Here is a 23,863-nt window from a genome sequence, read left to right as displayed (position 1 = left end):
TGAAATTTCAGGTATAACAAAGTTTGAGCTCCAGTATTGATTAAGTTTGTGAAGGTATGCCAATTGGTAGATTTCAGCAGATGCTAAAATTGATTCAGAATATATGCTGGAGAGTTACAAATACCAATCAGCACCCTTTTATCTTAGGACTGTATAAATTGTTTTAGAAAATAGTACATTTCCAATTAGGTCAGATGATAGACTTCGTTTTAATTTAAATTTTGTTTTTGTGCATATCCAAGTTCCTTCCCTTCCTTCCCTCCTTCCTTCCCTCCTTTCCTCCTTCCATCTTTCCTTCCTTCCCTCTTTCCTTCCTTTTCTTCCTTCCCTCCTTCCTTCCCTCTCTCCTTCCTTCCTTCCCTCCCTCTGTCCTTCCTTCCTTTCCTCTCTCCTTCCTTCCTTCCTACCCTCCTCCCCTCTCTCCTTCCTTCCTTCATTCCTTCCTTCCCTCTCTCTTTCCTTCCTTCCATTCCTAACTCCCTCCCTACTTCCTTCCTTCCCTCTCTCCTTCCTTCCCTCCTTTCTTCCCTGTCTCCTTCCCTCCCCCTTATTTTTTTGCCACTGGATATGGGGAATGTTGTTCTCTTTCCCACCCATATTTATAATTTATTTCTTTGAAACAGCCCCAAATCAGTATCTTCAGAATTAAGGTCCTCCTTTTGAGCAGATTGTGTGGCTTAAGAACCATAGACTTAAGTCAGGTTTGGATTTCTCCCTTCTCTGTGTCTCAGGGGTACCGCAGGTATCTTTTCCTATAACCCTGGGAATTAGATCTTTGTTGTGGCAGAACCATAAGTCACAGAGCGATGCAGCACAACCAGCCCACAATTCTAGGGTCAGTGGATTGAAATCATCTTCTGCTACGGCTACATCTGGCTCTTCCAGGACTTCCCTCACCCCCTTTTTTTTCCTTTTAGGGTGTTGAAACTTTAGTGGTATATACATTGCCTCATAGTCAGTCAAAACTCCCCTTATCCCACATCATGGATTAAAGAGAACATTCCCAGGAGCCCTTCACTCTTCTAGAAGGACTTTATTTGTTAGGTCCTTTTTCCATGGTTTAGAATAAAAGAGGTAATAACTAGAAATATCTCCCTCATAACAGGCTCTACAGCAAATTCTACTTTAAAGGCTGTTGTTCGTGTCTTTAACTGTGGCTGCTTTTAATGTTCTTGTCATTCGCAGACAATTGTTGTCTCATTTTGGTCCTCTTTAAATGATGGTTTTATAATCAGCTGTAAAATTTAACAGATGCCCTTAAATGCAGGATTCTGATTAATAACGCTGGGGATTGTGACATTAGAATAGAGGGAAAACTTTCAAATAGAAGAATGAATGGTGTTTGGTCTACTTTGGACTGTATTTTTATAAATGTTATTAGTATGTGTTCCAAAATTATGGGAAACTTCAATAGAAATGTAATCCCCAGTGTTGGAGATGGGGCCTACTGGGAGGTGGCTGGTCCATGGGAGCAGTTTCCAGTGGTTCCCAGTGTCGGAGACGAGGCCTGCTGGCCGGTTGCTGGTCCATGGGAGCAGCCTCCGGTGGTTCCCATTGTCGGAGATGGGGCCTGCTGGGAGGTGGCTGGTCCATGGGAGCAGTTTCTATTGGTTAAACATAATTCCCCAGCGCTGCTCTTGTGATAGAGTTCTCATGGGAACTTGTTGTATAAAGTGTGTAGGATCTTCCCCCCTCTCTCTTCCTCCTGCTCTTGCTTTCCCTTCCAACATGATTGATAAGTTTCCTGAGGCCTCCCCAGAAGGTGAGCAGATGTCAGCATCATGCTTGCTGTACAGGCTGTGGAACTGTGGGCTAATTTTCAGTACTCTTCTGTTTTCTTTTCATTTTATTTTATTTTTTTAAATTTCATTTTAAGTTCCAGGATACATGTGCAGGACAGGCAGTTTTGTGACGTAGGTAAACGTGCACTATGATGATTTGCTGTACCTATCAACCCACCACCTAGGTGCCTAGGTATTAAGCCCCACATGCGTTAGCTATTTATCCTGATGCTCTCCCTCCCCATCCTCACTGACAGGCCCCAGTGTGTGTTGTTCCCCTCCCTGTGTCCAGGTGTTCTCATTATTCAGCTCCCACTTTTGAGTGAGAACATGTGGTGTTTGGTCTTCTGTTCCTGTATTAGTTTGCTGAAGATGATGGTTTCCAGATTCATTCATGTCCCTGCAAAAGACATGACCTCATTCTTTTTTATGGCTGCATAGTATTCCATGGCGTGTATGTACCACATTTTCTTTATCCAGTCTATCATTGATGGGCATTTGGATTGATTCCGTTTTTGCTAATGGGAATAGTGCTGCTATAAACATACACATGCATGCGTCTTTATAATAGAATGATTTATAGTCCTTTGGATATATACCCAGTAATGGGATTTCTAGGTCAAATGGTATTTCTGGTTCTAGATCCTTGCAGAATTGCCAAACTGTCTTCCACAATGATTGAACTAATTAACATTCCTACCAATAGTGTAAAAGTGTTTATTTCTCCACAGCCTTGCCAGTATCTGTTGTTTCTTGACTATTTTTTTTATTATACTTTAAGTTTTAGGGTACATGTGCACAACGTGCAGGTTTGTTACATACGTATACATGTACTATGTTGGTGTCCTTCACCCATTAACTCGGCATTTAGCATTAGTTATATCTTCTAATGCTATCCCTCCCCACTCCCACCACCCCACAGCAGTCCCCAGTGTGTGATGTTCCCTTTCCTGTGTCCATGTGTTCTCATTGTTCAATTCCCACCTATGAGTGACAACATGTGGTGTTTGGTTTTTTGTTCTTGTGATAGTTTGGTGAGAATGATGTTTTCCAGTTTCATCCATGTCCCTACAAAGGACATGAACTCTTCATTTTTTATCCTGCGTAGTACTCCATGGTGTATATGTGCCACAGTTTCTTAATCCAGTCTATCATTGTTGGACATTTGTGTTGGTTCCAAGTCTTTGCTCTCGTGAATAGTGCCACAATAAACATACGTGTGCATGTGTCTTTATAGCAGCATGATTCATAGTCCTTTGAGTATATACCCAGTAATGGGATGGCTGGGTCAAATGGTATTTCTAGTCTAGATCCCTGACGAATCTCCACACTGACTTCCACAATGGTTGAACTAGTTTACAGTCTCACCAACAGTGTAAAAGTGTTCCTATTTCTCCACATCCTCTCCAGCACCTGTTGTTTCCTGAATTTTTAATGATCGCCATTTTAACCAGTGGGAGATGATATCACATTTTGGTTTTGATTTGCATTTCTCTGATGGCCAGTGACGATGAGCATTTTTTCATGTGTTTTTTGGCTGCATAAATGTCTTCTTTTGAGAAGTGTCTGTTTATATCCTTTGCCCAATTTTTGATGGGGTTGTTTGGTTTTTTTTGTCAATTTGTTTGAGTTCATTGTAGATTCTGGATATTAGCCCTTTGTCAGATGAGTAGGTTGCGAAAATTTTCTCCTATTCTGCAGGTTGCCTGTTCACTCTGATGGTAGTTTCTTTTGACTTGCAGAAGCTCTTTAGTTTAATTAGATCCCATTTGTCAATTTTGGCTTTTGTTGCCATTGCTTTTGGTGTTTCAGACATGAAGTCCTTGCCCATGCCTATGTCCTGAGTGGCAATGCCTAGGATTTCTTCTAGGGTTTTTATGGTTTTAGGTCTAACATGTAAGTCTTTAATCCATCTTGAATTAATTTTTGTATAAGGTGTAAGGAAGGGATCCAGTTTCAGCTTTCTCCATATGGCTAGCCAGTTTTCCCAGCACCATTTATTAAATAGGGAATCCTTTCCCCATTGATTGTTTTTGTCAGGTTTGTCAAAGATCAGATAGTTGTAGATATGCAGCATTATTTCTGAGGGCTCTGTTCTGTCCCATTGATCTATATCTCTGTTTTGGTAGCAGTACCATGCTGTTTTCGTTACTGTAGCTTTGTAGTATAGTTTGAAGTCAGGTAGTGTAATGCCTCCAGCTTTGTTCTTTTGGCTTAGGATTGACTTGGCGATGCAGGCTCTTTTTTGGTTCCATATGAACTTTAAAGTAGTTTTTTCTATTTCTGTGAAGAAAGACTTTTTTATCTTGATGGGGATGACATTGAATCTATAAATTGCCTTGGGCAGTGTGGCCATTTTCATGATATTGATTCTTCCTACACATGAGCATGGAATGTTCTTCCATTTGTTTGTATCCTCTTTTACTTCATTGAGCAATGATTTGTACTTCTCCTTGAAGAGTTCTTTCACATCCTTTTTAAGTTGGATTCCTAGGTATTTTATTATCTTTGAAGCAATTTTGAATGGGAATTCCCTCATGATTTGGCTCTCTGTTTGTCTGTTATTGGTGTATAAGAATTCTTGTGATTTTTGTACATTGATTTTGTATCCTGAGACTTTGCTGAAGTTGCTTATCAGCTTAAGGAGATTTTTGGCTGAGACGATGGGGTATTCTAGATATACAATCATGTCATCTGCAAACAGGGACAATTTGACTTCCTCTTTTCCTAATTGAATACCTTTTATTCCCTTCTCCTGCCTGATTGCCCTGGCCAGAACTCCCAACACTATGTTGAATAGGAGTGGGGAGAGAGGGTATCCCTGTGCTGTGCCAGTTTTCAAAGGGAAGGCTTCCAAATTTTCCCCATTCATTATGATATTGGCTGTGGGTTTGTCAAAGATAGCTCTTATTATTATGAGATATGTCCCATCAATACCTAATTTATTGAGAGTTTTTAGCATGAAGGGTTGTTGAATTTTGTCAAAGGCCTTTTCTGCATCTATTGAGTTAATCATGTGCTTTTTGTCTTTGCATTTGTTTATATGCTGGATTACATCTATTGATTTGTGTATGTTGGACCAAACTTGCATCTCAGGAATGAAGCCCAGTTGATCATGGTGGATAAGCTTTTTGATGTGCTGCTGAATTCTGTTTGCCAGTATTTTATTGAGGGTTTTTGCATCAATATTCATCAAGGATATTGGTCTAAAATTATCGTTTTCGGTTGTGTCTCTGCCAGGCTTCGGTATCAGGATGATGCTGGCCTCATAAAATGAGTTAGGGAGGATTCCCTCTTTTTCTATTGATTAGAATAGTTTCATAAGGAGTGGTACCATCTCCTCCTTGTACCTGTGGTAGAATTCAGCATGAATCCATCTGGTTCTGGACTTTTTTTAGACGGTAAGCTATTGATTATTGCCACAATTCCAAAGTCTGTTATTGGTCTATTCAGAGATTCAACTTCTTTCTTGTTTAGTCTTGGGAGGATATGTCGAGTAATTTATCCTTTTATTCTAGATTGTCTAGTTTATTTATGTAGAGGTGATCATAGTATTCTCTGATTGTAGTTTGTATTTCTGTGGGATCGGTGGTGATATCCCCTTTATCATTTTTTCTTGCACCTATTTGATTCTTGTCTGTTTTATTATTAGTCTTGCTAGCTGTCTATAGAATTTGTTGATCTTTTCAAAAAAAACAGCTCCTGGAATCATTAATTTTCTGAAGGGTGTTTTGTGTCTCTATTTCCTTCAGTTCTTCTCTGATTTTAGTTATTTCTTGCCTTCTGCTAGCTTTTGAAAGTGTTTGCTCTTGCTTTTCTAGTTCTTTTAATTGTGATGTTAGGATGTCAATTTTGGATCTTTCTTGCTTTCTCTTGTGGGCAATTAGTGCTATAAATTTACCTCTACAAACTGCTTTGAATGTGTCCCAGAGATTCTGTTATGATGTGTATTTTTTGTTTTTTAAGGTAGAGTCTTGCTCTGTCACCCAGGCTGGAGTACAGTGGCTTGATCTCAGTTCACTGCAACCTCCACCTCACGGGTTCAAGTGATTCTCCTGCCTCAGCCTCCTGATTAGCTGGGATTACAGGCGCCTGCCACCACACCCAGCTAATTTTTGTATTTTTAGTAGAGATGAGGTTTCACCATGTTGGCCACGCTTGTCTCAAACTCCTGACCTCAAGTGATCCAACCACCTCAGCCTCCCAAAGAGCTGGGATTACAGGTGTGAGCCACTGTGCCCTGCCCGTTTCTTGTATTTGATGATGAAAATCTGTTATTGACTGGCACCTGGCCTGTTTCTTGTATTTTATGATGAAAATCTGTTATTGATGGTAAGAGGATGGCGGCTCAGGTTAACAACAGGGTGTTAGAGAAACAGCAGTAAAATTTTGGTTCTCAAAACATTTGATGTCTTATTCCTTTTTCAGAACATGGGTTTTGCTAAAAAAGGCCAGCCATTTTGAAACTTGATTTTATTATCATGTACTCCTTTTGAAATTCATCTTATTGTTTGTATGAATTGGCAGCAGTTTGAGGGAAATTTCTGTTTTGCATATTTTCAGATTATTTTCATTTTTATATCAGAGATTTTGAACAGATGCTATACAAAAATATTCATTTATTTATTCAACAAAATTTAGTGCTGGTTATGTTGCAAGCACTTAGTGAACTTCATGCTGTACGTGCCTCAGCTACTTTTGTGAATGTAATGGCAACATCAAAAACTTTTCCCTTATGCACCTTATAAACCTTTAATTTCAAGGCATGTTGATGAATGAGCATCTGCTGTAACTTACTTTCATTGTCATTTAATTCACCATTATTTGGGTATACCTTATATTAAAACTGATTTTTAAAACCTGGAAAATATTTAACACATCTTCATCTTGACTTTTTCTTTAACATATGTAGATCAAGGGAGTCACTGAGAATCAATTTTAGGGATAGTTATAAAAATCTTAACTTTACAACTATAACTTTGTCCTCAATGTAATAACTGGAAAAAATAATTTACGTTTCAAAGCCTTTAAACTTTGTATTTTTTTGAAAAGGAGCCTTCACCGAGATTCTTTAAAAATTCTTGCTCTGTCCTACAGTAGAGACTGATAGACTCATGAATATCGTCCTCTAATGGATCTGTACCACCTCAGTTCTCTGATTGTCGCCCTCCTGTGGTGAAAATTAATGCTTATTTTCATTTGATGTCTAGGATGTAGTATGTTCTTGTTGGGAAAAAATTATGTTTCTTGAGAAATAAGTGCCTTCAGTATCACTGTGTGTCACTTAATAAATATGACTAATATCTACTTTTAACAATTGCTGCAATTTAATCCTTAAACAGCCATCCTTAAATTATACTTTTTGATTGGTTAAAGAAATTATAATAGGCATTAATTATTTTTACATAATTTTCTTATGTGGACAGCCATTCTTAGAACTAAAACTTTCAGATGTTTATATTACAAGTACAATTATTATTTATTATTATTAATGTCAGTAGCCAAATGTAATCAACTCTCTTCCTTTTGTTTCCTTTTTTGAATCAAAATGTTGCACTTATATAAGCGAGAGCAACAGCTCTATATCTGGATCACTGCAGTTCCTAGAAGATACAACAGCACAATTTACAAATCCAAATTTCCGGAAAGTCTCTGCACATAACTCTAGTACAAAAGATGCTTCAGAGACTAGAGGGAAAAGAGAGGAAATATTCAACTCCCAGTTCAGGCAAAAAGGGAAGAAAGCCTGGTGTTGAAAGAAATCCAAGAATGACTGTGTCTGCAACTCGCTCCTTTCTGTAAAGTATTCATGGTGTTTTACTTAAAATATTTGCTCTTATGATGGTCAATAATATTAATAGTTATGCTTTGTAAAAGAATTTATTCTTTACTTATAATTAATGGATCATTCTAAATTATTATATGTTTAGTTGCTATAGTAAGATGATGTGAAAGATTTGTTGCCTGTTAAATATTTCTGGGATTTTTGCTTTATTTTTATATTATGATCTCTGTTTCAAAAGTTGAGCTGTAATTTTATTGTTTATACAAAGGTAGAATAAAGCTTAAGTTTAGGGAGAAAAATAAAAGCTAGAGTTTTCCTTTCAGCTATAGAACAGTCATTTATTTATATAAATGTTCTTTATGTAGCTTTCCTAGTTTCACATTTAAAAAGATAAATATGGGGATCTACACAGGTCTCAGTAAATAATAGTTCTTGATTAATAATGCATTTATTATAAAGCTTGAAGTTTTAAGTAGAATTTTGATCAGCCTACATATCTTTTATGGTCAGGCTGCTCTGATTATGTAATACCCAGTTAAATTTCAATTTCAGATAAACAAGGAATAATATTTTAGTATAAGCATGTCCCAAATATTGCATGGGATATACTTACAATGAAAAAATTATTTATTTATCTGAAATTTAAAATTAAATGGGCATGCTTTATTTTCTGTGGCAACCTGTTTTATACAAAACAGAGTAAGTCAGCTAAATTTTAGAATACTTAACCCTAACCTGGTGTTCTAGGTCTTTCCTTTTTCTAATTATAAATATTATTTTGGTTCAGGGTCGTGCTCCATCACCCAGGCTGGAGTGCAGTGGCACAATCACAGTGCCCTGTAGCCTTGAGCTTCTGGGCTCAAGTGATTCTGGCACCTCTGCCTTTGACTCCCATGTAGCTAGTACGACAGGTACGTGGGCCCAGCTATTTTTTTTTTTCTCATAGAGACAGGGTCTAAGGCTTGTCTGGAACTCCTGGGCTCATGCAATCCTCCCACCTCTGCCTTCACTTCCTAAATAGCTGAGACCACAGGCACAGGCCACCATAGCCAGCTTATTTTTTATCAGGTTGGTGCAAGAATAATTGCGGGTTTTGCTATTGAAAGTAATGGCAAAGCCCGCAATTACTTTTTGCACCACCCTAATAATTTTTTGTGGAGACAGGGTCTTGCCCTATTGTGTAGGCTGGTTTCCAACTCCTGGGCTCGAGTGACTCTCCTGCCTTGGCCTCTAAAAGTTCTGGGATTACAGATGGGAGTCAGTGCATCAAGCTACTTTGAGTAATTTTTAACATAAACATAAATATGTTGAGAAATAGAAATGTTAAAATCATTGGAGGAAAATATATTGTAAAGTATAAAATAGATAAAAAAATCAAACAAAATAGTACAACAAAAAATTATCAAAATTTTCAGAGGAACAAAACAAAATCTAGTTTTAAAATCTTTAGAATTCATTCTCATTATATCAAACATATAAAGAAACATATTCAAAGAAAAAGGCAATCAAGAGCGACTGATGTCGAGATGACCCAGATGTTGGAATTAGTGTGGATTTTTAAAGTAGTTATTGTAATTCTTACTAAAATCAAAACCCCAAAAACCCTTAAAATAAATGGATAGGAAATCACAGCAGAGAAGAAGAAACTACAATAATAACAAAGGCTAAAGTAGAAATTCTAGAAGTGAGAAAGTTTTCAAAATTAAAAAATAATAATCAGTTGTGTTCAGGAGCAGCTTGGAGGTGGTAAAGAGTGAATGAACTTTAAAATACAATTGAAATGATTCAATGTGAAAAATGTGAGCAGTCATAGGTTGGGGTGAAGGAGCTTTTCCTTTGGTTAGTGCTTTTAGGTAATCTTGGTTTTGACAAGATTACTAGACTGATCTGTCAGGGGCATGCTAAGCCAGAGTTTATGTTTGTTTCAGCGGTGCTTTAAACAAAACTCATGATATTCTTGTGTACAGATGGAAGAAGAGTGGACCAGATGACAATATTTAGATGCAGTCATTCTTAACCTCCGTTGCTCTCCCAGTGGTCTAGCTGGGGTTTGTATAAAGTGGAATGGGAGGAATAGGGAAGGAGCCCCCACCTACCCTCTCCCCTGGTCCACTTGTCCTTCTTCACTAGTGGATAAAGTCAACGGGAACAGGCAAGTTATTTTAAATCTGTATCTTCTGTTGTGAAGATCTGTAATCAGTTCTGCTCACTGGACTGGGGACAGGAACCAAGGGAACATGAGGGTGAATGGGTTGACATGGAGTCCAGGAACACACTGTGCCTACATGAAGAACGTTTGTGCCAGGAAAGCGAGTCAGCAGGCAGATGGACTCAGATAGGAAGCTAGTGTTGGGAAGCAAGATTTAGTCTCTTGAAGGCGGTGTTCCTCATTGTGTGGTTTGTATCACTTGCTTCAGAATGACCTGGAGTACTTGTTAAAATGCAAATTTTGAGCCCAATCCTAGACCTCCTAAGCCTGCATCTCTACGGATGGGTCTCAGTAGTCGATATTGGAAACGTTCAGGTCCCTAGGAGATGCTTATGCATATAGATTTGAACTGTTGTGTTTAAGGGTTAGGGGGCTGGCAAAAGCAAGGAATAGACCAAGCCCATGGGTGGGAAGGCTCCATAAACTTGGCACTGTTAGCATTCTGGGCGTAACAGGATTCTGCCACATGCTTCGCAGCATCCCTAGCCTCTACCCTCTAACACCGTATTCCAGTTGTGAAAAGCAAAAATGTCCCCTGGGAGGCAAAACAGTCACCAGTTGGGAACCAGAACCACTGCTTTGTGGGATCAGAGTGGTTACTTTGTTCCCAATCCAAGGATCAGAACACACGATGAGAGAAAGTCCAGGTATTGGAACTGGAGTTCCAAGTTGAAGCTAGACCTACAACAAAAGCTCCAAAAGCTCCTTTATAGGGCTGATCCCATGCCTCAGCTACCTAGATTGTACAGATGCCATGTAACTCTAGATTTGGTGACAGAGCTAATTTAAAGGCTAGAACTAGATAGGGTCTTTCAGGTTAGGCCAACACACAACGTGTGCTTTTGACATCATCCAGATGCTTGAACCAACCTCAGTCCTGAGGCAGAGTTTCCCATGGCATGTGATACACAGCCTGGATTTGGAGCTCTCACTGGCGTTAGATGCCACAGGAATATTGTGTTTAGAAACTCTGAAAGAGACAGGCTACAACAAAGCAGACCTAAGCAACACGTAGCATCAGAACTTCTTTATCAGCTTCCATTCCAGTCCACGAGGACAAAAGCATCACATACATATCCACTCTGGCAAACCTGTCCTCAGTAGGGAGTTTCCCCAGTACTACTCTCGCCTCTTTTCTGAGCCTACTTGCTCCTTTATAGTGTTTCCACTTTCTGTCCCACTCCCTAATAGATGATTTGTCCTCTCTGCCCAGCCACCTAGTTCTGATATTTGGATTGTCTGTGATCTGGGTAGTACTTAGGAGGTAGAATCAAAGCCTTGTTGATTGGATTTGGAGTTTCTAACTTCCTATTAAAGGCACTGATTAAGCATCTATTGTATAAAGTAAAGTAAGAATACAATCCAGTAAGAAAGATTCAACAAGTAGAGCAGAAAGAATTGGTTTCTAGTACAGTTCATTCTTCAGGACAGGAAATCCAAAAAAAAAAAAATCTGTGGTAGGTTAAGTGTGTACTGTAAGGTTCATTTCCATGTGAAAAACTGTAGTTAGCTAAAAAGTACATCCATGAAGAATCCTGATTAGACTTGTTTAATCCTGGTTAAACTAGCTACTAGCTAAACAATAATTTCACAACAATTCAAGAACTCTGTAAAAGCATTCCCTCTGAATATTTTACTCAGAAAAAAAAAACAAAAAGATAAGGCAGAAACAAAAATCCCAGTCATTTGCAGTATGTGTCGGCTTTCAATTTGGTTCTCTTGTTTAAACAAAGAAAAATAGTAAAATTAATCTATGTAAAACATCCCATATATATTCAACTACTAATAAATATAAAAAGCTTTAATACTCTGTGTCTGATTTTGATTATTGTTTTACCAAAACACTTATGTTAAAATATGTATACTTTTAAATTTGGTTTCTATAAAAAATAGATTCTAATCTTATAAAAGTTATTTTCTAATATTCAATAAATGTTGCCAAACGGCTTTTTCAATCCAAATAGCAATTTTAATTATTCCAGAATTTAAGGGTGCTCTAAATTTCCCTTTAACAGGGTGAGAATGCTGTATTATTACAAGTGAGAAAAGTTACAGGACATAGAGCTTATTCCATTTTAGAGTCCACACCCTGATTATATTTTATATCCTCTTCTTGATTTCTTACAACTAGATACATATTCATTTGCTCAGCTGGAAAAAATTCTTAACATTATTTACTGACTGTAGGTATGAATTCTACCAGCTAGTTAACAGGAAATATGTAATTAAACATTGCATTTATCAAGTAATGTAAAAAAAGGATAAGAGTAATTTTGCAGCATAGGACTTGAATGAGCGGCTGGTGATTGTCAAAATCTGGCAATTAATTTATTTATACTTGTACACTCACAGCTAAACGTCTCTACCTGTTTTTCTATATGGTAAATCTAGGACATTACTTGTCTACATAGGAAGAGTAATAAGTATTAACAATGTGCTATGATAAACATCCTGCACTCTTCCAAATCTTACAATAAAACTGCTTCAATTTCACTTGTTTAGCTTTTATACTTAGTTTTTTAGTTGATCTGTGCTTATTTTAAGGAACCTGAACTACTCTAACAGAATCCACATAATTTTTTTATTAGTCAAACTGCTTTTTTCTAACTCTGGTTCTAATAATTATAAAAAGATAATGATAAATTTATGAAGTAGATACAGTCAAACCTCAATTTCTTAAAATATATACTTAGAATCGGTTATAATTTTTAGATATTCTTTCTTGACAGTCTTTTCCCAAACTCATGATGTCCTCTCTAGGTAATATTGCCACATTCATAAATCAGAAATAAAGACAAAAATGTGGAAACTACAGTAATTTAAGAGAATATAGGTTTTCTACATGCCATTTCCATTGGCTACAGAAAATAGTGAAAATAAGTAAATAAATAGCTAGCTGTCCAGAAGCGTCTCATGCAAAAATCCATCTTTCTGAGCCTTTTTAAGAATTTTAATGTCTTCTTTACTTATTTTAAGTTTGTGGGTTTGGAAGCTCTGAAATTTCTTTCTGCAAAGAAAATGTCTTCATTGAAAAATATCTCAAACTCTGAATATACATATTTACTATTAAATTTATAAATACTGTTAATTTCTTTTTCACTTATTTAAAAAGTCTAATTGTAGGCCAGGCGCAGTGGCTCACACCTGCAATCCCAGCCCTTTGGAAGGCCAAGGCAGGCCGATCACTCGACGTCAGGAGTTCGAGAACAGCCTGGCCAACATGGTGAAACCCTGTCTCTACTAAAACTACAAAAATAGCCAAGCGTAGTGGCGTGTGCCTGTAGTCCCAGCTACTCGGGAGGCTGAGGCAGGAGAATCACATGAACCTGGGAGGCGGAGGTTGCGATGAGCCGAGATAGTGGCACTGCACTCCAGTCTTCAGAACAGAGCGAGACTCCCTCTTGTGGGAGAAAAACATATCTAATTGTATTTTTTTTAATAAGCTGAAGCTTTTGAACAACAAAGATGACCTTCATGACCTCTCAAGAGGAGGGCCACTCATTGATTGGGTAGCAGAAGGCCCCACTTCTATTAGCGCATGCTGGCTGCAGTCCTCTGTGTCCTGGCCATAGCACAGACTTTGACTGGCATCACGCCCATTCTATGAATGAATAGAGAGATTGACTAACCCGAGTGACTAGCTTTGGGAGCTGGTAGGATGATTAGGAAAACTGAACCCTCAAGAAAAGAAAAGCATTTAGCTCAGTGCTCTGTCCTAGAGCTAAATTGTGTTGCCTCTTCTTGTCCATCAGTTTTCACTTTTTCAGACAGGGTCTTGCTCTGTCACACAAGCTGGAATGCAGTGGTGATCAGAGCTCACTGCAGCCTTGAACTCCTGGGCTCAAACAATCCTCCTGTCTCAGCCTCCCGGGTAGCTGAGCCTACAGACATGCACCACCATCCGCAGCTAATTAGGTAATTTATTTTGAAAGCACTTTGATAACCACTTCAACATCAAATCTGTAGGTCTAAAAGGAAAAGCATACATACAAATAATTGATTTCATATTGTTTTACATTTCCTTTGTCTTCTTCTGGAATGTCATTGTTTTTCTTGGTTTCTCTTTCAGCACAGGATCTAATCTAGATATTGGAAAAGAGAATCCAATGGGTTATATGTTTATCTTCTCCCTTCCCCACTTTACCTATCACATAAGAACATTCGAGATGATTTCTTAAGCAGAAGCAAAAATTAACTGAGCAACTATATTCAGAAAAAGACTGGTTCTGGGTATGTGTTTTTACTTCATATATCTAATCTACATGAGTAAGTGCTATCACATACTTCCTCCATAGCCCTTGTGTCAGAAACACTACAGACAAAATTATTTCAGAAATATTTTACACATCAGATCCTGCTAGGCAATAAAGCAATCATTAATTTAAATTTGTCCTCCAAGTGAATACACTAGGATCAAATTATCCCTAGTAGACAAGTGTTTATTTGCTTAGATTGAAAGCTTAATAGCTATTTTACATTGCACAGACTATTACCAAAGTATTAAAATTTTTAACATTACACAACTTGTTTTTAATTAATTAGAACCCACCTCTTTTACTAGCTTCTTATATCCTCTTAAGTTTGCATAGATGTTTACTATCACATGTCATAAGTTAATTGATCTGCATTCATCAATTAGGATCACCCGCAGAACGAGCAACTGCCAATGGCAAGGACTCATGTCTCCTAAGGGATCTCTGTGGCCAGAGTCCAGTTCCAGTGCTGCTTAGAAAGTGATGACAAATAACGTGTTTGTGCCAATGACATCTTTGTGACAGTTTTGATTAGAGGGGTCCCAGACCTGAAAACATTCCCTGCTAGGGCCTGTAGCACAATGCTACATTTAGTAAGAGGGATCTGTGTTCTGGTAGACAAGGCAAGGTCATAAAGGTGAAAGGCTGACAGAGAGTAGGACAGCCTGTAATCAAATGGTACGAAAAGAGTCCTAAATAATCACTGTTCAGAGCTTCCAAGTACTTGACTAACCAAAGAGACCCAGAAAACTTTGTATTTCGTCTGAAAATTTCTTCAAATAGTGAAAAACGCAATCTTTGTGTAAGTATCTTTGTATCTTTGTATAAGTGCCAAGCACTGCACATATATTTACAACTACCTTCAATAACACATTTGTGATGATATCCAGATGAAAAATAATTTAAACATGATGCAATAAAATATAAATAAGTAAAGATAAATGTAAGTCACAAACCCGTCTGCATTTCCTCAATGACCTGTATCCGGAGAAGCAATGTGCTATGAAATACTGAGAGTGGCCTCTGGAGTCAGCTGGGCCTGGGTACACATCCTGTCTTACCATACCTTGAAATCACTGTGATTTGCATGAACTGACTGACAAAAACCACGAGGATGTAAGGAGGGTCAGGGGCTGTCTTCCTGTCTGTAAGGCTGAGCTCACATCCACCTCACAGGAGCATTATGGAAATTCAAGACTACAACGCATGTGCCGGATGCATGCAACGAAAAAATATAACATTTCACTTCTCTAACTGTAGGAAAATACCTACATTTTAGATTGAAATTGTTTGAGCTTTAGATTTGAAATTATCTGAAATCAAGGCTATTCTAAAAAGAAAATCAAACATATGATCGGATATCTAACATGTACCACATACAGAGAATTGATAGATGCTTTTAAATTGCACTGGTAGTAGAGAAAAATGCAACATAAATTTTTATGCTCTAATTATAAGAACGAAGGGCATTTTAGAAAAGGTATTTGCCCCCTCTCTTAGAGCCTTCCACTCTGGCCCCCACAATGCCTTACAGAGCAAATATGGGTCAGACTGGATGCAACCTGTGATTCTCAACAGAGACAAACAAAGCAAGGTTCACGATGGTCAGTACAGTGATGGAATCCCAAGACACAGAAAAATCATGTGTCAAGAAGTGGGGAGTTATTCTTTAGACACATCCTGTTATATGTTTATCATTAAAGATCAGTGGCATTTGTGAGTCTAAAAAATTAAGCCTTAAATGTTTTCATCAAATTCCAGTTAACTACCTGATTTATCTAGGTTATATTAACAGTATTATTTAGAATTTCACCTTGATATGAAGATGTCTGTGTAACTTTTACAATGATGTAAACAAAGAGTAGGATTAGGGAGGGCACAGGCCACTGGTGCAATGGATAATGCATCTGACTACGGATGAGGGAATTTAGCCTGGAATAAGCAACTTTTATTTCCAGCTTAGTGATGCACACAAATTTTAAAAATAAAATAAAAATCATGTTTTATGTGATTCGTATTTCTCCTAATGCAAAGAAGACGGGTACTATTAATAAAAATATTTTTAAAATGTAAGGGATAAGGCCCCAGAAGTTCTGCTATGATTTTTTATGTTTCATAGCGTGATTATCATCACAGAAGCTCAAGCATTACATAAATACAAACACGTATACCCCGACCTGGTAATTCTGCTTCTGGAAATTTATCTTCAGGTCCACCCGCACATCTACAAATTGATGCATATTCAATGTTATGTACTGCAGCACTGTTCATAAGAGCAAAAGACTGGAAACAGCCTAAATTTCCATCTATAAAAGGCTAAATAAATTAAGGTATATCCCTAAAATGGAATATTATGTGGCTGTGAAAAAAGAGAGAGAGAGAAAGGGAGGAAAAGCAAGAAAAAGAGAAAACTTTATACATTCAAACTAATGGTAGAAAACTCTCCAAGATACAATTTTAAGGAAAAAAAATCAAAGTCAAGAAGACTATAGAGGAGGCTGCCTTTAGTGTAAAACAGTTGAAAATTATAAATATATTCATATGTTTATAAAGAAATTTTAGGAGGCTATAAAAAAACAAAACAAAGGAAAGAGGAACAGGAGCTGGGACACATGTGAGTAAGATGTATGCAGGCATATGTCTTCATCTTACTTCATATGCTTTAAAAATGTTGGACCACGTGTACGTGTTATCTATTTTAAAAATTAGATTTTAAAATAGAAGAAATAAGAAAATGAAAGCTTAAAAAGAGCATGTGGAACTACCAGAAAAACGATACTAATCCATGGAGATAATGGCAAGGTAGCTCCTAGATGCACTGATTTCTCTACCACATTGTATAAACAATCCATCAGCTATGGTATTTATAATTAAAAATAAGTCTATTTGAAACACCACATTATAAAAAGCTATTAAATAAATCTTTAAAGTGACAGTAAATGACAACATTTTGAAGAGATACAGTCACATCGCATGTGTGAAAGCAGTAATCTTTATAAAATGTCATCATTACCTTGATCATTTCTTCTTCTCCTGCTGTTTTACTTTTTGCTTCTATGTCCCCTGCTTCATTGCATCTAATAAAGCAGCTATTTGAGGCCAACAAAGCCTTTTTCCCCTAAGTGAAACAAAATAACAAAATAGCCATGAGGATACTTCTTGTAGAAGAAACATTAAGTGTTTAGACTGAATTAATTTTTCCTCCCTGATTTAAAAATCACAGAAAAGAACTTAGAGAAAAACCTGAAAAATATAATACAAGAACATATAGAAAAGGAAACCAAAATCACCTTTCATTTTATTATTCAAAGATTACCACAATAAACATTTGCAGTGTATCTTCCTAGTAGGACTAAATTCTAATTAGATGAGGTGGGATTGCTTCCTTTCTAAAAGATCTACTGAAGATAAAGCTGATTTAGTTCTATTTCAAAAATTAACTTTAAAGACAAGAACATAATTATGAATGCATAATTTATTCAAATATTAGCATTTTAAGTAAAATTTATTTTCTTCACAATTAGAAAACATGAAAAGGTATATACAATGCCTTTGGTGTTTTGAATTTAAGAATCAATGTCTGGGGGACTTTTGTGTGTGAAAATAAATATTCTTATATATTTTTAGTTGTTTAATGTTTGATATATTACACTGCTTTCTATTAAACAAAACTTTAAAAACTGATTTTCTTGTGTATCTAAATCTGGGTTATAAATTTGGTTAGCTTAACTCCTGTAACAAATATAACATTTATTTATAACCTGTATTTGGTTGATTCTTTTGGAAAACTTGGAATACCATAACATTTAGACAAAATATTTATAAATACAATGATTTCAAAATGTGTTAAATTTGTATCACATCCAGTTAAAAACGTGCTGATAACATGTATTTAATTTCTTAGTCAAGTCACAAGGGCTGGGTGGTCTCTCATCTGGATGGCTCCTGGTGAGCCCTGGAACATGGCGGTGTGGTCCAAGGTGATTTAAACCTGTGCCACAGATTATTCAGCTGAGTCCTTTTTGCAATAGAGTTTTAAGACCCTCTTTCATTTAAATTTAAATTTTTGAAAGTTAGTGTCCTTCCTAAAAATAAAATGCAATGAACTTTCCTAAAGTGTTGTATTATTAGTTCTATCTAAGTTATCATCTTGGTCTTATGAAATATTGGCATTTTCTACTGGTGTAACTTTTATTAGAAGCTTCTCATCATAACTAGTAGGATCATCTCAAAGGGATTGCAACACATTAGCAGGTAATGAAATCAACGCAGTGTTTACTGAACGGTATTGGGTGGGTGGGGAGGAAAAGGAATACACACAGACACACAGAGGAAGGGGTAAAAGAGAATAAGAAATATCAAGGTGCATAACACATGGATAAGTAAGTATTGTTAAGTACAACTCTTACTTCAGTTTCACATATGTATGTGCTTGGCTGCAATGTAAAAATGCATTTATCAATGGATTGGGTCAAAATAGTTTTCAAGTCACTGACTTAAGAATTTATCCTAGGAGATGAGGAAATTAGTCTAAGTGATTACCTCTTTCTGGTGGGAAGTTTGTTTAATCTGTCATCTTAGAAAACACTGCTGAGTTCCTATTTTCAGTTCACTATTGTATACTACCAAAGCTGCTACTCAAAAGCTGAGCTTATCTTCTATTTGCTTGTTCTGCGTGGTGCCCACTGGTCCTTACTGTTTTTGATATAGTTATCTACTTTTTAAAGACAGTTTAACACTCACATATTTTTGTTCAATCTTTACTTCTCACACAAACAGAAAAAGGAAATTATGTATTCCGTATCAACAAAGATTTAACAAAACATCCATACGCTACAACTGTCTACTTACTAAAATTAAGAATTAGTATATCATCTTTTTTCTTCTTATATTAAAACCATCTTTTCATAAACTATTTTAAGCTGATGAACTGAAAGTCTTTTAGAGATAATTTACTTTAATGAATTATTACTATTTATATTTTATACACAAATTGTCACAACTTGGTCTTAGCTAGGTCCACTGTTCACTTACAGTCTGTAATGTTTCTGAAAGCATCCATGATTTCTGCTACAAAGAAGATACTTAGAAACTATTCTGTTTTCCTACTCTGTGACCTAAAATTGACTGGTTCTTCAATGGAAATGAGATCCACATCTAGGCACTAAGAGTATACAGAAATAATTGTGGGGAAACGTACTAATGCTATTTTTGTTGCACTCTATTTTGAGATCTCTTTAAGGCTCTATGTTCTTACTGATTTATTCCAGTTTAATGTATTATACTATTACATCCTACTTTTTTTTAAATATATTATGATTGACTGTTACAGACTTTCTGTTAAACTAACAGGAAGTTTTTATAAACCATAACAGCACTTACATTTTGAAAGACTGGTTCCCATTGTTCTCTTGTTCCAATTGCATCTGAACGCTCAACAAGTTCATCTGAATTTATACCAAGATATTTTTCATAGCCAGATTTCAGGGCAATTGTGTACATTAGTAAGATAGATGAAAGTTAAAAACTGAGAGAAAATTAATTATAGGACATCAAAACATGATATGTGTATGTGTGTGATTGTGTACATATCTAAAACTTCAGACTGGACATATTCCAAGTGTTCAAAAGATGCATGTGGCTGAGTGGTGACATACTCCTGTAATCTCTGTGCTTTGGGAAGGCAATGGGAAAATTGCTTGAGGCAAGAAGTTCAAGATCAGCCTTGACAACATAGTGAGACCCCATCTCTACACAAAATTTAAAAAGTTAGCTGGGCATGGTGGTGTGCACATGTAATACCAGCTACTTAGGAGGCTGAGGCAGGAGGAGTGCTTGAGCCCAGAAATTTTAGGTTATAGTGAGCTATGATCACACCACTGCCCTCCAGCCTGGGTGACAGAGTGAGACTCTGTGCCTTCCAAAAAAAAAAAAAAGCTACATGTGACTAGTTGTTGCCATATTGGACAGTGCAGTTTTAAATTTAGTTTTATATTTTGCTTTTTTAATATAAACATTATACGTTATATATTACATAAAAAATATTTTCAAAATTCATCATTCTTCAATTATATCTCTTTAGTTATAAACTTCAATAATAAATTACTAAAACTTTATGTCATCAAACTGTTTTCCAGAAAATGTTGCTTCCATTTACATTCTTACCCCAAATTACCACAGTATGTTTTGTATCATGGATTTTTTTTTAAATATTATGACTCCAAAAAAATACTTGAAAACCTGATATGGAAAAAGCAGTATTCTATTAATTTGCATTTTAGTAGTTAACTAGAATAACAACTGTTTTTTTTTTCCTTTCCTTTTTAGTTTTTAGATTATCTGGTAATGTCCCTTGCCCATTTTTCTATTCAGATCTGATTGTTTGCAGTTTTTCTACTGGGGTCTTCAGTGCTATGAATTCTATACAAGATACATGTGAAGAGTAAGAACTCACTGCCTATTAAGATTGTTGCAAATATTTTCCTCATTTGTCAGTTAATTTTCTTTATAATCCTCTTTTGTTTATAATTTTAAAGCAGTTTAAAACTATTGAATTTTTTCTTCCTCTGCTTTTATTCTTTGTCTTTCACCCTACTCATCAGACTTTCAAAGAAAGTATAGAAATAATCATCTTAATGTGATTTTTAAAAATTATGATTACTTTTACCTTACCAAGAATCTCCTTGGATGCCAGAATTAACTTTTACTCCTTTATACGTTAATGATTATATAACAGAAATCATTATCATGTTGATGTAACCAATTACTAAAATATGTAAATTCACTTTCAGTATCTTTTATCCAAAGAATCATTCTATACTTCTGCACAAGGTGAGAATAAAATGGCTACTTTATAAAATACTGTAAAAATAGTGAGTAAAAATATTCTTTCTGTCGTTATGATGCTGTAACATTCTCTGCTGGTTTCAACAATATTCTTTTTTTGAGTCTTCCTGTTTGTCTTTAGACTTCCAAACAGTGAGTTTAAATATCATAGCAACAGTGAACCAGGTTTTGTACTATTTGATTTTTTTTAATCTATCTTATTTGGTGTGAGAAATTACTAATCTTCATTTTTTAACTTACATATCTTTTTTCCAGCCTAGCATTATATATTGATAGGAAATCCACTAAAAGTAGATCATAAAATCTACTTTTCAAAAAAGCTATTTCATTTTTTATATCAAAATTACCATGGGCTTAAGACAGATACTAAAATTTTTAATGAATAAAATTAAATTTTTAAAATAACTGCTTACTAATTATATTACAACATAAGCTCACCTGGAATCAGATAATTTGACAGCCGTAAACTGCTCTGGAGGACTAGGGCCCTCATCAACTATTGGAGAAAAAACATTTGAAAATAAATTTGACATTTGCTATAAATATAAAGACATTATTTTCTTTAAAAAAGTGGCTATTTTCTTCTGCAATTAAATGTAAGAATATTCAGATATACTGAAGTCACTGTAATACTGTATCTTTGGAATCAAGATCTATTTTACCTTCTTTTAACTACAGTGCTAATTTTATACACTGAGTAAGACAGGGTGATATAATGCTTATTTAATAACTTTTGAGATAGCTTCTCTTTATGTTTTAAAATACAGTCATAAATAAGCACTTATTTAAAAAAGCTAAATGATTTCATTTATTCAATGTATGGCCTTGCTGACCAAATGGTACTGCTTTTTATCTTCTAATTACTTCGTATCTCATTAGTGCTTCCTCTAATGGGCTAAAGAAAATGAGGAAACTTCAAATTGTTAAATGCACGCAGGTTAGTTTTGGTAATAGGTCTGAATAAAAAAGAAATTCAAACATATTTGACACAAATAGATTTTCTTTTTTCTTTCCACTTACTATATTAATTATTCATATTGTTTTGATTTCCAAAGATATTCTTCTGGAACTATACGGAATGTTTTCAAACACTTATATTAGAAAGAGGGACTTGCCAATGGCTGGTAAATATTAAGGAATTAAAAAAAATGGAAGAATCAAAAGCAATGGTTCCATTCCTTTGAAAAACATTTGAGACTAGTTAGAGTTTGGCCTAAGTGAATGAATGTCCTAAAATCTACACTTGCGGCAGGATCTTCCCTTCCAGACACAAACCTTCTTTGTGTGGAGCTCCCAGGGTAAAAAGACCATTGTCGAGTGCTTTTATATAGGTTCCCTCATCCATTTCAATGGCTAGGGTTCCTGAAATTTCACCAAAGTTTGTTACTGTCCACCAGATTCCTAAAAAATAAAATTGATATTTCAACTTTATATTTTAGTTTTGACACAGAGTTCTTTGTTATTATAACTTAGTTTTAAAATCTTTTTATTTTGCAGTCATAAGAAATACTATGAAGATCTCACATATCCTTTACTCGCTTTGTCTCAATGATGACATCTTGCATAAGTATCATACATTGTTAGAATCAGGAAACTGACATTGATATAATCCATGAAGCTTATTCAGATTTCACTAGTTTTACATGTACTTGTTTGCATGTATGTGCACAGATTCATGCGACTACCAGCACAGTCAGGATTAGGTTTTTAAAATACAAAATAGCAACATAGAGCCAGGCATGGGGGTGTATGCCTGTTATCGCTACTCGGGGAGCTGGGAAAGAGGATCACTTGAGCCCAGGATTTCAAGGTTATAATGAGCTATGGTCACACCACTGCACTCTTGCCTGAGGGACAGAGCAAGGTCCTCTCTCAAAAAAAGACCAAAACAAAACAAAAGGCAACATGTGAAGGTAAAAATTGATATATGAAGAATGGTCTCTCTCATGATAGATCTCAGGCATCTATTCACGCCTGCTTTCCAGAGGCAGTGCCTATCATAATGCTTCTTAAAAATGCCTCTACAGGAAGACTTTCTAGCATAGTAATTTTTTTTTTTTTTTGAGACGGAGTCTCACTCTGTCACCCAGGCAGGAGTGCAGTGACGTGATCTTGGCTCACTGCAACCTCCGCCTCCTGGGTTCAAACAATTCTCTATCTCAGCTTCGCGAGTAGCTGGGGTTACAAGAGCCTGCCACCATGCCCGAATAGTTTTTTTTTGTATTTTTAGTAGAGACGGAGTTTCACCACATTGGCCAGGCTGGTCTAGAACTCCTGATCTCGTGATCCACCCACCACTGCCTCCCAAAGTGCTGGGATTACAGGTGTGAGCCACCGCACCCAGCCAGTAATCTTAACTATGATTTTAGATTGAAAGCAAAATGAGCAGAATCTATGTCTATGTATACTAATTTCCAATTTACCAATAGAAATGTTAGACTCTAGCAACAATTATTTTACCAGTTGTTATAAAAGTTTATATCTTAATGTTAAAAAATATCCTCAAACCTCCTCCTAAATTGTACTTCAACAGGAGTAGAAATGAGTCAATCATTAACTGGATATGACATATTAAGGAATTCTCGTTAATTTTACAAGGTCTGATAATGACATAGTATAACGTATAAAAGTAAAGAACAAAACAGGTGATGAGAGAAAGACATACCACGTTAAGAAATGTACATTTATGTAATTATGGGTAAAATGACATAATATCTGTGATTTTACTTAAAATTTTCTAGGAAAAAACGTGTGTGGGGGTGTGTATGTAAATGAAACGAGATTGGCAAAATATTGATAATTAATGCTGGGGTCTGGGCACATGGGGGACTCATTATATTCTTCTATGTGTGGATTAGTTTAAATATTTCCATAATAAAAAGGTTTTAAAGATTCAGTTAATTCCACTGCACAAAATTTTCTATTCAACTAAACACTTCATGCTTTTCATAATCAAGTTTAAAATACATAAAATTGTAGCTAAAATGAA

At 36.0% G+C, this 23,863-nt stretch overlaps 1 protein-coding gene across 5 annotated transcripts in view; it reads right to left on the bottom strand.

Annotated features, from left to right (window-relative positions):
- LOC129057906 (protein FRG1-like) overlaps nucleotides 1-23,863 on the bottom strand; it is a 44,138-nt gene that overhangs the window by 10,413 nt on the left and 9,862 nt on the right. Inside the window, exons 3-6 of one of the 5 annotated variants that reach the window (XR_010136906.1) lie at nucleotides 22,150-22,275; nucleotides 21,313-21,370; nucleotides 17,042-17,146; nucleotides 16,118-16,252 (exon numbers count right to left, since the gene is read on the bottom strand). Coding sequence is in view for 3 of the 5 variants with exons in the window: in XM_063715351.1 (XP_063571421.1) it covers nucleotides 13,766-13,857; nucleotides 17,042-17,146 (197 nt within the window). In the remaining 2 variants the exon portion in view is untranslated. Of the gene's footprint in view, nucleotides 1-13,765; nucleotides 13,858-15,465; nucleotides 16,253-17,041; nucleotides 17,147-21,312; nucleotides 21,371-22,149; nucleotides 22,276-23,863 lie in introns of those variants that run through there. The other 4 variants (XR_010136905.1, XM_063715351.1, XM_063715352.1 and 1 more) reach the window with 4 other exon arrangements.

The sequence above is a fragment of the Pongo abelii genome, chromosome 15, assembly GCF_028885655.2.
Source record: "Pongo abelii isolate AG06213 chromosome 15, NHGRI_mPonAbe1-v2.0_pri, whole genome shotgun sequence".
Classification (NCBI taxonomy): domain Eukaryota; kingdom Metazoa; phylum Chordata; class Mammalia; order Primates; family Hominidae; genus Pongo; species Pongo abelii.
This window is presented reverse-complemented; position numbering and strand designations above follow the sequence as displayed.